This window comes from Rhagoletis zephyria, unplaced genomic scaffold (genome assembly GCF_001687245.7).
Source record: "Rhagoletis zephyria isolate East Lansing unplaced genomic scaffold, Rhagoletis_zephyria_1.1 Rzeph_scaffold_01866, whole genome shotgun sequence".
Lineage (NCBI taxonomy): Eukaryota > Metazoa > Arthropoda > Insecta > Diptera > Tephritidae > Rhagoletis > Rhagoletis zephyria.
Window position 1 is genome coordinate 17,067 of NW_016158950.1, and position 15,427 is coordinate 32,493.

The following is a 15,427-nucleotide window of genomic DNA, read 5'->3' on the forward strand; positions in this document are numbered from 1 at the left end:
TCCACATCATGTCAGCTTTCAATTCCTTGCCGCTATTTCCACTCGCGCTTTTCCTCATCACCGCTACACTACTGCAACTATGGCTCCTCTACCGCTATCGTTATTGGCATCGACGTAAGGTTCCCTTCCTCCAGCCCACCATGTTTTTGGGTAATTTGAAGCCACTGCTGCTACTACGCACATCTTTTGGCGATTATTTCCATTCACTCTACGCTGAACCGTCTCTTAAATCGGCGCCATTTTTTGGTTTCTTCATACTACATACACCGGCGTTACTTATACGCGATCCACAATTGATTGAACAGCTGTTAATCAAAGAGTTTAATAGTTTTCCCAATCGTTTTGAGGCTGCGGAGCTGCAGAGTGATCCGATGGGCGCATTGACGCTACCCTTAGCCAAATATGCTATCTGGCGTAAAAGTCGGCGAGAGATCTCGAAGCTCTTCACCACTGGACATATCAAGAAGAAAATGTATCCGAAACTTGTAACAATCGCTGAGCAGCTAGAAGGGTATATCACGCGTAAATTAATACAAAAATATGCACATTCCACTGCTGATGCCAGCGGTGCCATTGTTATAGAGGTCAAGGAAATGTGCGCGCTTTACACCACAGACGTCACAGCTGAGTTACTGTATAGTGTCGATACTGGAGGCTTACGCAATGACGGCTGTGAAATGCGCGCGCAGTGCAAACAATTGTTCAGACCTAGTCTGCGTAAGATTATAGATTTTTTCGTGATATTTTTTCTGCCCAGAGCAGTGCGTGCGCTTAATTCAAAACTCTTCACACGCCAATACTCAAACTATTTGCGGCGACTTGTTAAGGAACATATAAAAAAAGAGGGCAATTATGACCGAGATAGCGGCGATCTTATCGATTTATTGTTGAAAATGCAACAGACTTTAGCTGACACACCACTTAACATTTGGCTACGCCATCCTGACTTTATAGCTGCGCAGGTTGGCATTTTCCTGTTGGCCGGCTTTGAGACATCCTCTTCGCTGATTGCATTCATCTTATTTGAATTGGCGAAGCAGCCAAAAATTCAGCAGAAATTAAAAACTGAGTTAGCTGCGTATACTAGTACAGAGAGTTGTAATGTAAGCTACAAAAAAGTGTTGAATATGCCATATCTTAATATGGTTGTCGCCGAAGGACTGCGCCTTTATCCGACAGCACCTTTTATAAATCGAGAGTGCTTGCCACATAGCCAACAGCAAACGTTATGGTACGATAAGGAAACCAAGTATCTAATTATACCCAAAGACGTCCCAGCGTATGTCTCCATTTTAGGCATACACAGAGATTCAAAGGTAAGTAACGCGGATTGTATTTTCCTTTTACCAAACGTTATGTAAGTAATTTTTAAGCAAAAAACAAAACCAACTTCAATTCTCATACACAAATTTAAGAGTACCGTTAAATTCTTCATGATCCAATCGACCTTTGCCCCAATTTAGATGGTGAGGTAATAATTTTTAGGGGAAAGCTCTTAGATGTCCTGTGTGAAAAAGCACTGAGAACTGGTTTTAAGATGGGCTGCTAAATTCGAGAACAGATGTAACTCGTTTGTCTCAAACAATGGTTTTACTAGACTTTATTTTATCAAATATCGGCATAGGATTCTTGTAAGAAAGCAAACACTGAGGAAATACTACAAAAAATTAAACCAATGTCCAATATTTTTTCCTGTTCGAATTATCTACACATCACCCCCTGTTATATACGCTACTGCCTGTAGAGAATACGAAGATCCGAAAATAACTGAACCAAGCAGGCAAAGCTGCTGGTATCGGCATTGTACCCTTTATGAAAACTACAGTCACCAAGGCATGCCAGATGGAATGGATCAGTTCAAATCGACACTGAGACAGGAGGCTTCAGCTCCTACGTTTTAAGAGAGAACTACATGCATATAGTGGATGTTGGCGTCTTTTGCAAAGAGCTCTCGATCAAACGCCATCGGGCTTCCGAATTGCTATAGTACTTTCCTTCTAAACAGGGCCGGATTAAGAATATGGCGAACCGGAGCCGTTATACATGTGTTAATGTGTTTGAGTTAATAATTACATACTATTAATTGGAAAAATAATATATTTCATATTTTATTTATTTATTTATTTTTCATTTTAATAGTACCGTTAATTCACTTCTAACCACGTGTTTTCTTCTGAAAATCTCGCTTGAGTTCCTTTGTACTAGCCGCTCATATTGCATCCAGTATTAAACGACTGAGCTCGGCAGTCTCGTATATGAAAAGAGAAGGAATAGTACGAATATTGTGTCTTTTTAATCCGGCTTATTACCTCTGCCTGTACTTTTTATTTCCTTGCAGGTTGCTGAGGATAAATAATTCACTTGCCCTCGCCCTTATTTCCGTATTCTTTGATATGTCCGGGGGTCATTCTTAGCCATTAGTCTAGCATCCTACAGGAATTTCCATCATTGTGTTAGTAGAGAATCTCGCCAGAGCCAGAAGAAGCTAAGCTAAGTTCTGAAAGATACATATATCTTGATTGTGCTGACAATTGTGAGATTTTTCTGTCATCTCTGAAAAATTATTTTTTTGTTCTTCCGTCGGCCCTGCCCTTAATCCGGCGCTGCTTCTAAGCATTATTACAAAAGATGCAGACTACAGTTTGATGAGACACTTTATTTTTTTTTTTTTTTTTTTAATTTTTTTATGATTCCATTTCAGAGTGTGTTGAAAAACTTTCACAATGACTTTTGGAATTTAAGCAGGAGTGTAAATTTTTAGCATAGCCAGTTATTGCTTGTACTCATTATAAACAATTACCCCCTTCGAGTTGTAATCTTTTTTTTTGCAATAGGCATAAACTGCAGTTAAGGCAAATTAAAAAAAAAAAATAGAAAGCGGATTCATAAATACAAGGGGATGGCAATAATCCAAAAGCAAAATTCACACGTATTTTTTTGTTGTGTTTTTGCTTTTGCGGGTTAGCCTGTCAAATCAGTTAAAGAAAGCACATTGATGTTGCATCCCTGCTGAAGTCGAGAAAAAAAGAAGTCTGATGAGGAGATGTGGTGATCTTCGCAATAGTACCTATATCTTCTACCGCTTATACTTTATTGCTTTTTAAATTTTTAAATAAACACAATCGCGGTACAAAGGTTAATAACATTATTAAATAAAATGTTAATAAGCCACAATAATATTGACAAAAAATTTTAACCATTGGCGACCGAGAGGTCATGTTTCCATTTGTGGTTTAATTGAAACCAGTTATTTGCTAAATATTTATATTAAAGAAAAGAATGTGACTTAATTATAAAAACTATTTCTTCAGTCGCTATTTTTGAAAAATATTTATATTTTTTTTTCCTTACTTGTCTGCTGAAAAGTTAAAAGGAGCTGCCTTGCAGCAACAAAGGCTGTTTACCATCCCTCTTATCTCCTCTCTTGATTTGGTTCTCCCTTTCAAATGTTAAATAGTTCACTACTGACAATATCAAGCCTACCTATAAAAAAAGCTTGTAAAAAGGCAATTTTCTCAGGATTTGCTAAATCTGAAAACTCGTTTTCCATGTAACGGTATTTTTGAAAAAAAAAAACAAAAACTGCGATATTTAAGTAACTTACCGCAGCCAAATTACTAAAAATTTATATATAGGGTGAACTTTTAGCACAAAATTTAGTATTTAATAAATTGTTTTAAATGGGCGTGGTCAAACCCCATTATCATGAAATATGTGTACCCACCTAACCGGTTTCATCCAAACTTAGTACACTCATTACTGTTAGCCCCATTCAGAAATTCTTTGGAACCTTTGCGATATCGGATAATAACCACGCGACCTCCCCTGTATTGGTATTTTTGAAAGGTACAAATTCTACGGTATTTTACTATCAATTTTTTACTAAATTACTCAGGTTTGTATTTTGAAAAATTCATGTGCCGAAAATTTGTTTTTTATAAAATAAATAGATTTTTATTAAAATGTTTGTAGCTATGGTACGGCTGAATTTAAGCTATATTTTAACTAAAAACAAGAAAATGAGTTGATATAAACACGGTAACAACTGTATTTGCATTTAATTCATGGGGTGTTTAAGCAAAATTAGTATTTGTAGTAGAAGAACTTACACAGCAACTCAAATAAGCGTTCACATGATTTTCTTTAAATGTTCAAAATGTTTTTGAAGATAAAATCTTTATGCTAATTTCCATAAAGGTATTGTTCATGCTATCACCAAAACCACACAAATTAAAATGCGAAACTCTATAAAAAATCTAGGAAGATTCAACAAATTTTCATAAAAATTTCTTACCTATTAAGAAATTCATGTCCTTATGGAAGAAAATGCGATAGTTCAGATATAAAGTTAAAAAAATCAACGCGAATTTTGAACCTCTCCAAGCTTGCCCATTATCATACTAAAATTTCATAACCTATAAAACTGCTAATTTTCTAAAAAACTCAGATTAAGAAGTTACAAATTTTCACGAAAATTTGTTGAATTTTCCAAAATTTTGTACAAAGTTTGAAACTTTAATTTATATGGATTTAGTGATGCAGGCTGCAATTTGGTAGCGTTTTTTGCTAAAAATACAACTTCCGTCACATCCAACCAACAGATGTATGAAATACCTGTTAGTTAATAAAAAATAATAATATATCGATATCTGCGCCACATAGCGGATTAGTTCATCTTTCATATTGGATTGTCATCGGGTTCTGAGCTACGTTTGCCGTTTCAAGTCTCAACACTCTAAAAAAAATTGTGTAAATTTCCTAGCTTTAAGGTACTGATTTCCTACCTTATTATTCGTGAAATTACATGCCGATTTTTCAGCGAATAGTTTGTTTAAATTTCGGACTTTTTGGAGTGTAGTATAGCTGCTGTAGTATGCATAAGTTTACTACGAAAGTGTGTACAAGCTACAAACTACCCACCTGCTGTTTGATTTCACCCGTAGAATTGTGTAAAGTCGCTAACAAAAAAGGTTTTTACAGACGAAAATGTGTAAACGAGAAAAATACATATTCATCGTGTAAATTTACTTAAGAATTAAAAAAATAAACAAAAATATACTCGATTTATAATCGCATTTTTAAATAGATATTTTAGAGTGTACCTCATCGGGAAGTTGGTTAAACTGCATTTCAAGATTTAATTACACAGGTGAAAGTGGCTAGTAGCGGGCGTGTATGGAATAACCGCGCAAAAATGTGCAGCTATAATATATATTGTTTTAATCTACAGGCAATGGGATTTCATTAAAAAAAAAATTAAGTGTGGCCCTGAGTGGCAGGGTTTTTAAAAGTTTATGTAAAAAAGATAAAAAAGAAATTAATCAAGCACAAAAAAGACTTGGATTAGAACCGATATAAATAATACAATTTTATTTATTTAAATATTGATAAGTATTGTTCTATGCAAGTGCTCCTGTTTGCATTACAGAGTTTCTTGAATGAATTCCGCGCTTTCATAAAATAAATATAAAAAACTTAGAAGTATTGAGTCACTGAAAACATGATTCACAAGGAAAATGTGTTTTGCCAACTTTTGAGAGTGAGGAAGTTAACTAAAAAATTGTTTAACGCAAAAAACGTTACACTGTACCATTAATAATGTCTGATAAATCACAGGCTAGATAATGTGCTATGGGGCGTATACATTACATACACACCTGCGGGTACATAAGTACGAGTTGATATTTTTACTTTTTAGTACATCTTTTTTAAGTTTTAAATTAAATACAATTTCGCGGTGGAATCTTGTTCTTTATGATAAGTGTACCACCGTTTTTGACCAAAAACACCTTTTCGTCGAAAAATGTAACAAGTCATGCGATTCGCTCATATACTTAGGATTGATCATTTGAAAAAATTATCATACTAGAAATTAAAAAAAAAAAAAAAATTAAAAATTATCATTTAGAAAATTTTATCATACTAGAAATGAATAGGAATAAAACTGCATACCCAAAAATTTTCTTAAAAATTCTAAAACGGATTTTATGCATAATTTTGATGAAACTTTGTAGATTTTTTTAACAAAGTTTAAAACTTGAATTTATGTGTTTTTTTGTTACTGAATTAACTAGTCTTTCATAAAAAAATATAACTTAAATTAAAAACTAGTCAAAACGTGGCAATACGTGGGTGTCTTGTAGTTATGTTAAGCCCTATAACCCAACAAACTCGAAACAAATCCTTAAAAATTTCTTTAGTAACACCATATAGGCTATCCACTCAATGAAATTCTGTGGTCTTTTATTTTAATGGTATTTTTACTTTTGTGTTTTTTCAGTATTGGCCCAATCCACAATTTTTCGATCCCGAAAGATTTGCGCCTGAAAATCTACCCTCCATTAAACCAATGACCTACATACCCTTTGGTGCGGGTCCACATGGATGCGTAGGCAGTCGACTGGGAATATTGCAAGTCAAGCTGGGACTAACATATATTTTAAGAAAATATCGCGTTGAGGTCTGCGAGAGAACAGTCAACGAAATTCGATTTGATCCCAAGCGTTTCATGCTAGAAGCTGAAAGTGAGCTATATTTGAAGTTTGTCAAGGATGAGTTATGCTGATATTGTTAATTATAAGTCATTGTGTTTTAAGTATTAAAAAAAAATTACTGTGATAATTTTTAATTTATTCACAATATATGTAAATATGTAAATAACAAACAAGAAACAAAATTACAATAGTGTATTATTACTACAATGCAATTTCACAGCCACACAATGGTTATAAATTAACCCACAAACAGAAAAAGAGCTGCAATTTTTTGTATTTCTAAATCGCACTCAAAATAACGGATCCCGTACAACATTCACGTGAATACCACCAAGCGACTGGATAATAACAGCACGTGGATCCAATTGAATTTTCTGCGGCGTTTTGTCACAAGCCGTTACATAATGATTGCGATAGAAGTAGAGCAATCCCAACTTTGTTTGCATCATTGCGAAGCGTTCACCAATACAATTATGGGGGCCAGTGCCGAATGGCATATATGCATTCATATTGTTGTCTTGCTTATTTTCAGGTAGAAAACGATCGGGATTAAATTGCTCGGGATCTTTGAAATTCTAAAAGAATATAAAAAGAAAATGTTTAAGTAAAAGTGTCATAAAAGCTTTTTAAGCATAAGATAAACAAAATGTCGGCTTCCAAACACAAGCACTCACCCTTGGATCCATTTGTACAGCCTGATTTGGTATGTAGATAGGCATATCTTCAGGTACAACGAAATCAATGCCGAATTCCTTCAGCGAATAACCCTTTTCTCCCGCTTTCGGCGTGCATACGCGATCGAGGAAAGGTAATGGCGGATAACGGCGTAGCACTTCCTTAACAACATTATCCATATACTTGAGACCCATTATCAGTTCGTAGGTCACTTTGCCGTCATTACTCTGCAAAGCTGTGCGCATCTCTTCGCGCAAACGTTGCTGCATTTCGGGATGACGCGCCATTTCGAACATTGTAAAAGACATGGTTGATGATGAGGTCTCAAAGCCAGCCGAGAAGAAGATAGCTGCTTGAGCCGCCAAAGCGTCTCGCTCCAAAATGAATGGTTTTTTACCTTCCTTCAATTCTACTTCTGCTTCACGTCGGAATTTAATCAAAGTATCGATGAGATCATTGCGTACAGCACCAGTGCGAATGCGTTCCTCCATAACATGATTGATGGTGTTGCGTAGGAAGACTGTCGTTTCTGCGGAGAAGACTTTGAAGCGGAATATTTTCACCAAGATGGGTAAAAAGAAGAAAGCTTTGAACTCCATGGCACGCAGCCAAGTGAAGGTGAAAATCTTCTTGCCACTCTTGCGGAAAATGCCATTGGGGTCATTAAGGCTGTTCGCCTGTATGCCATAAGCGGTGATTGCAATCACATCGGTTGTATAGAGCGCATTCGGTTCCTTTACCTCCATCACCGTAGAATTAGTTTTCGGATCCACTTTCAATGCACATAAATACTTGTCATATTCGCGTGCAACCTGCGAGATGTGAGAAAAAATATTATTATTTTTAATTATTTGCAAATGCATAGAAGCGGTTGGCATATATTGTCACAATAATAATTTTGATAATTGAAATAAAATGCAACATCAAAGCGCAAATTTACAGATTACACATACGCCCCGCCGCCCAACCGCTCACTAATATACATAGACTGTCACTACGAATTTAATTTCAAATAAAGCGTACTTTTGCCCTCAGACCGTCTTTAATTCATTAGTGTTTTTGTTTAGTAAGGTAAGTAATTGTAAAATTAAAAGCGATTATTTTCATGATCGTCATTGACTGCTAACGGATTTCGCAATAAACAAGCCAAATTAACGAGTACTATATTAGAACTGAAACTAATTGTTAATATGTAATTATAATTTCACTATAATTATATAAAGAACGATGTATGCATGCACTTACATTAGGCGGTATCACGCCCCAACAAAAAAAATGTTTGTAAGATTTCTTGAGTTTTAGGAGTGCCACCAAAATAGTAGTGGTTTTGTACTTTAAACGACGATATGTACATTGGTACACAGACAGATCAAGGATGGAATTCAAAACGGGTGGAGTATTTATGGACCCGCCACTGGACATTCTTTTGCAATGGTCAGATCTTTGCGAGACTAAACCTTGAATAGAGTTTTAAGGAGTGCGTTTCAAGTTATCTCCTCAGAAAACCAACCAGGGCCTTATCCAGCTGGATATTCACTTCCGGGCTTGTTTTTTAACTTTCGTCAACGCTTGGAAGCAAGAAACATGTTAACACACAAGCTAGGTCTCTATAGTTGTTTGACAACCATCAAGGCGCTCAACCAAAATCGAAGGAGAAACCCGGGCAAGCACTTAGCATTATTAAAATGTAAGAAGCGCCAATTGCAGTATTTTTAATCATTTTCGTTTAAGATCTTTTAATTGATACAATGTTTTAAATTAAATAAGTCGTATTTTTTACTGTGTGCACAATCTACAGTTGAAAGCCGCGCAAGGTCAATCAACTATGCCTTTGGAATAGCATCAGACTTGCGGCGAAGAAGTTAATGAACGACGTAGTATAAACATGAATGCATTTAGATTCACCAAAACAATAATTCAAATTGCGATTATGATTTTTAGCATAACTTTAAACGCCGCCAATTTCCGATTCAACTTGCTTTTGCTATAGCAACCAACAAGTATCAGAGCAGGCATTGAAGGTTTGCGGAATCTTTTTACAGTAATCGCGATTTATCAAATCAACCACGCTATTTGTTTACGCATTATGCAACGGCCATTGGAACAGTCCTTATCACTTAAAGTCTATAATTACCATTAAACCTTTTTGCAGGGATATTCGTAGGTTCGACTTTCGACAATCTACGAAAATTACACAAACAGTTGACCACTAAATAACTTAAATACATAAATCACGTCAGTCTAAAGTATATTTGCAAGACAATAAAGATCATTTTTTTTTTTTATTACAACGTTTATTAACCTCAAGTATCCCTTCCTTACTCACCAGATCTCAGTGCCAGTAAATGTGGTTAGGTAGCTGGCTAGCCACTGCGTGGCTTCGCAGGCCATAATTAAGATCGCTTGAAGAGGAATCGACACTTCTTTATCAGCATAATTGCACACAGGGCGCCTTCTTCGGCAAGGCTGCCGGTCTCCTCATTGGTCTCCTCTGTGTCCGTAGGACCTGCACATAAACTGCCTCGTAGCAGTTTATGACACTAAATTCATGACCGATAGGTCCGTCGGCAATAGAAGCAATGAGGTGTAAAGTACTGCCACTGGTGTAGTTATAAGTGTTCCTATCATGGAAATCATAAATAGCCTATATAAGGACACTTTCTGTTCTCTTAAAAAATGTATTCTTATCCATTTCTGGTTCCGAACCAATACGCTATGTAACAGTAAATTAAAGCTCACCAAAAATCATAAAACTTTCGCTGAGGAAGTATTTTAATTATTCCAGTAGATCTATGTAAACAACAGTAAAAAATCTACCCCTAGGTTTGGCAAACAACATTTTTTTTTCGTAATGGTTTGCAAAAATACTTCAGACTCAGGGGTATACATATATTGAGTCATAATAACTCTTCGGATAGACAGTTTCCTAGTTGGACTCAGTCCAGAAAATCTTTATCCGCTATGCTTTGCGTAAGTGTTACTGTAGAGAAAATATATAGAATAAAACCGGTTTATCCGGTTTTTTCTTAATTTCATATGTATCTTTACCCTTGCATATTATTTGATTTCATACTCGTATCTATGAACTTGGTTTGAAGTACCACGATAAGTCTGTTTGGGGCCATGAGAGCGAGGGGAGTCTATCTAAAAAAAAAAAATTGTTTCGAATAATATGTATGAGAAAAAAGGTTCTCTAAATAATAAATACTGTCTTTTATTGAAAATTTCGTGGCACCTACGTGATGCGTATGTATATATATATATCGTAAGTTTAATAATATAACGAATTTAGTCAAAATTTAAGTTTTGTGGGAAACCGCAATCAAAGTTTTATCATTTCATACAGTTGGTATACAAAAAGACAGTGGAAAAACATATATCTTTGCCATATTTGGGAATTTTGTTTATCTGTTGGATTGATCATATACTTACGGAGACCATTCGTACCGATTTGGATGAAATTGTCTCGCTGAATATTTTTTTAAAATCGGGACGTATATATTTCTTAGAAACATTCTGAGTATTTATGCAGTTTTGTTGCCCAATTTTAAGTCTTATCGTTTATTTTGGTAATTTTTCCTGGAAGTTCTTGCTCATTTTGTCCATACAAAAAAAATGTCGTACATACTTTGTATGTAAGAAAATGTGTGAACACAAAATTGACAAAAATCAGCGGTAAGACCAAACTACTTCGAACCTGCACTTTGTTATACTAAAATTGAGTGGACTACAAAAATGCATGCTCGGAAAATTTAAGAAATCTGATTAAAATGTTTAAAATTTGATCAACATATACTTAAATTCGTGGAATATTTATAAATGTTCTACAAAGTTTTAAATTTTGATTTACATGTTTTTTTTAGATAGTAAGCTATATTTTCATAAAAAAACATTCTAAAATATATTTTTTTCCTATTAACGAGGGATGTTTCCAAAGTTCTTGGAATTGTGCTTTAAAAAAATCACCGAGAACTTATAGGCAATATTATTGGACAAGTTTTGACATGTTTATGCAACTATCAAGTGCAATATTAGCTGTTCGATTGATACAGATGCGTTTTCATAGCAGTGTTTTTGTAACCATTACAGACACAGCAAAATCTCAAAGAGCAATAATTTTCGTTTTGTGGAAATGCGGACCAATGCGACAGGTATTTGCCAAAAAAAACCACTTGGAAAGTTATATAAGCGTCCGCAATTGCAACAGGATAAGGCAAGACCACACACCACAAGAAAAACGAAAGATGTTTCGAACGATTTACGATGGGAAATGCTTCCGCACCCACCTTATTCCCCTCGGATCACACACCCAGTGATTATCATCTGTTCCCAGATTTGAAAAACCCTCGATTTGAAAGTTAAACTGACGCAAAACGTGCCATAAATAGGTGGATTGAGGAGACATCGAAAAAGTTCTTTGAGGACGCACAGTGCCGCCTAAGTGGGCAAAAATCTAAAAATTAGTTATCGGCCATGTGAACGGGTTTGGTATTTTTGTAAAGAAAATTTATTCACTAAAAATAATTAAACAGAAATTACCCTAAAAAATAAATTATATCCCGCCAGGAAGCCACTAAAGTCGACAAATTTTATACTAAGAATTTTAATAAGAGCATAGCCATGCGTAAGCTCTTCACCTAAAGAAAGGTCAAAGGTACATTCTTTGAAATAAAATATTGGTACACAGGGTGTCCCTGCAGTATCCCAGAAAAACCTTTTTTTTTATTGAAATTTCAAAAAACTGTTAATTTTAGTGGAATGAATAAAAAATATATGTAAAAATATGTCATTTTTTATTATTTTATTAAATAGCACGGGTTTTTGGTTTTCGAAATAAGAAATACATTTTTTTCTTTTTTCTGATACCCATATTGATATACATATTTCAGTTACGTTATTCCCTTAATCACAGTGAATTTGATTTTTTAAACATGTGGCAACGTGTTGTTTAGAAGTAAAGCATATTCAAAATCATTTCAGTTGATACCCATTTCGTAATATCTAATTCATTTAACTTATTAAATAATTAAAAAAAAAAGATGCAACAGGTGGCAACCCGTTTCAAAAATAAAAAACTTCATTGTACATCTACAGGCCAATTCGTTGAGAAAAACTACATTGTAACATTGACAAAAATTAACAAAATAATAATAATTGTAGCTAATTTCCCTGAACATTCGAAACGTCCCTGGTACAATATTTCCGTATACATATATTGTGTGTATACATTTTTGCGATTATTTTCAAAGCTTTTTTCTCTTCGTTTTGTCCTAAATAAAACTTTATTAAAAGATGTTGACTTTTTATTATTAAAACAAACTGGTATGTTCGGATTCGATGCTTTTTTTCTCCACAGAAATCTGGTCACTGTACACATACTGTTTATTAAGCTTATTAATTGCATAATTAAATCTCCAACAACATAAATTTTGAGTTACATCCCTATATTATTAAACGTGCGATATGTAGTTAAGAAACATAAAAGAGTGTGCCTCAGGCTATTGCATTGTAATGCATTTTAAGCTGTACATAAATTTTTTTAAATAGCACTCTTGCTCTCAAGGCCTCATATCCGTCAAGTACACCAACCAGGTACGCATAGACCGCCATGCATTGACAGGTACTAGAATATTTACCCTGTGTGTATGCTCACTTGAAAATGTGACACTGCGAAAAAAATCTATCAAAAATTGGATAATAATACCGAAATAAAACTTGAAAAGGATTCAGAGAGATTTTGGTTTGATATTACCAAGGCTTTTGTTCTGCACTTCATAGATGCTTTTTCATATTTCGGAAACACAAAGCAAACGTTTTTATTATAGTTTAACCATGCATGAGATTCGGAGCCGTAACTTCTTCGTACCTACATAACTTCAAGCATCTGTACACACTCAGCTATAGCTGTTCTGTAAATTTTTCCTCAAATGTTCAACTTGAATAAATTGTCTTCGTTGCTAGATTTTGTTCTTCACTTCACGAAAAAAAAAAATAAAAATAGAAAAATTACATGTTGCCTCTGACGGAACCTGCTGGAAGCTGAGTAAGGGCAAGCATCTCTACACGTTTAGCTACAGCTGGACATACAAATGCATTTTCAAATGTTCAACTTGAATCGCGATTCCCACAATCGGTGTATTTAGCATGAAAAAATCAAGCAATAACTTGGTTGAAAAAACCACTGTGCTTTTGGCTAAGTGCAGGGACTTGTGCCAAAAATTCGCGAAATTTTTTGTTTTAACTCTGTCTGGTTTTTTAACTTTTTAACTTGTTACATATGTAAGTAAATTTACGCACTTACCTCCTCGATCAGTGGAAACATTTGTTTCATCCGGCCACTGGTGAAAACAGGCGTCAACTTCACGCGTATCTCCTTCCATCTGGGATTCTTCGCGAAGAACAAATTATCTGAGCCCAATGAGTCGGAGTGCGGATCAGAAGCGGAATGACGATTTGAGAAATAATTGAAATCCTTAATCAAAACTGTTTTGATCAGCTCCAAATCGCGTATCAACAAAGAAGGTTTATTGAAAACGTATATGCCAACCGCTGCATGATCCTTAGCCTTTTCATGATTATACAAATACTGGAACCACGAACAAGGATCACTCTCAGAATTGATAATACCCTTGAGATTGCCAAAAATCATTGTCGGCTCAATATAAGGCACACGATGACGTCGCCAATACGAATATTGATATTGCAGCCAAAGGTAAAGTGCGAAGAAGAAGAAGGCCAGAGTGGCTAAGATCTCAGTTAAGTGGGCAATTAACGCGCCCGCAACGCCGGATAGTACATTTATGGCGACCATAGTTTCGCAAGTGATTTTGTTTACAAACGTCGATATTGCTTAATTTACTAACACTTTCTATAACAAATTGCAATTATTCGAGTAATAAATACATCACATTAGACACAATATGAACAAATTAATTTAAACTGATTGCGAGTGGCGGGTGTCTAAGCGCTTTTATACCGCTATCAAGATTGTTGATATGTATGTATGTATCAAACGATAACGACCCTACAAGACATTGCTGAGCACTTTACACTTTTGTTTTTGTAGTACGACATAAATGAGTAGTTTGACTATTAGTACTGAGGACTTTCTGATGACAACATTGAGGGGAAAGCACTCAAATTTTTCCCATGGCCTGAACGAAAATGAGGACTTTGATAAGCACTTTTGTGATTAGGAGTAATGATAATATGAGTACTCATATGATACTCAGCTGTCTTGTAGGGGAACGTATCAAACGGTTGCACCAAAGTTGGGAGCTGAGTAAACTCCTCTCTCTGTGTATATGTGTGTGTGTGATTGCCCCTCGGATAGCGTGTTGCACATCCTACCCTACAAGACAGCTGAGTATCATATGAGTACTCATATTATCATTACTCCTAATCACAAAAGTGCTTATCAAAGTCCTCATTTTCGTTCAGGCCATGGGAAAAAATTGAGTACTTTCCCCTCAATGTTGTCATCAGAAAGTCCTCAGTACTAATAGTCACACTACTCATTTACAAAAACAAAAGTGTAAATGTGTTAGAATCTTTGCCTAAAGTGCTCAGCAATGTCTTGTAGGGTACCTTACAAGACATTGCTGAGCACTTTAGGCAAAGATTCTAACACATTTACACTTTTGTTTTTGTAAATGAGTAGTGTGACTATTAGTACTGAGGACTTTCTGATGACAACATTGAGGGAAAAGTACTCAATTTTTCCCTTGGCCTGAACGAAAATGAGGACTTTGATAAGCACTTTTGTAATTAGCGATAATGATAATATGAGTACTCATATGATACTCAGCTATCTTGTAGGCAGGGATGAAAAGTAGAAATTTCAGATTGTACCTAATATTAGAGTCCGACCGATTCCAACTTTTTTTCAGGTACCGATGCCGATGCAGATTAATCGGCTTATGGGGAAAGAATCGGCCGATGCCGATGCCGATTCCATAAAAAGTTACAAATCAATGTATTAATTCAGAAAATCAGTTAATTTAACGGAGTTAACAATACAAAATAAAACAAATAATTGAATTAATTGGCTTGTTAGACAACATTACATACACATGTATGCACATATATATGTATATGTAAATATGTATGTACATATGTATATAACATTTATGTACATCACATAAAATACTTTTTTATATTGTGCTAAGCAAGAAATATTTAGGAACATACAATTTCAATTCGTTTTGTACTAAAATACACTCTTGAACTCAATGCATAAGAGCTTATGTATATGCTAG

At 35.1% G+C, this 15,427-nt stretch overlaps 2 protein-coding genes across 2 annotated transcripts; one reads left to right on the plus strand and one right to left on the minus strand.

Moving 5' to 3' along the window:
* The first annotated feature begins 8 nt into the window (after positions 1-8).
* Positions 9-6,675, plus strand: Cyp6t3 (Cytochrome P450 6t3). Its single transcript, XM_017619445.1, has 2 exons — positions 9-1,316; positions 6,281-6,675. The coding sequence occupies exons 1-2, from the start codon at positions 9-11 to the stop codon at positions 6,563-6,565; spliced, it is 1,593 nt and encodes a 530-aa protein (XP_017474934.1). The 3' UTR covers positions 6,566-6,675.
* Positions 6,596-14,175, minus strand: LOC108365427 (probable cytochrome P450 6g2). Its single transcript, XM_017619442.1, has 3 exons — positions 13,471-14,175; positions 7,169-7,981; positions 6,596-7,069 (listed from the first exon to the last, which is right to left on the minus strand). The coding sequence occupies exons 1-3, from the start codon at positions 13,978-13,980 to the stop codon at positions 6,785-6,787; spliced, it is 1,608 nt and encodes a 535-aa protein (XP_017474931.1). The 5' UTR covers positions 13,981-14,175; the 3' UTR covers positions 6,596-6,784.
* Between the last annotated feature and the right edge of the window lie 1,252 nt (positions 14,176-15,427).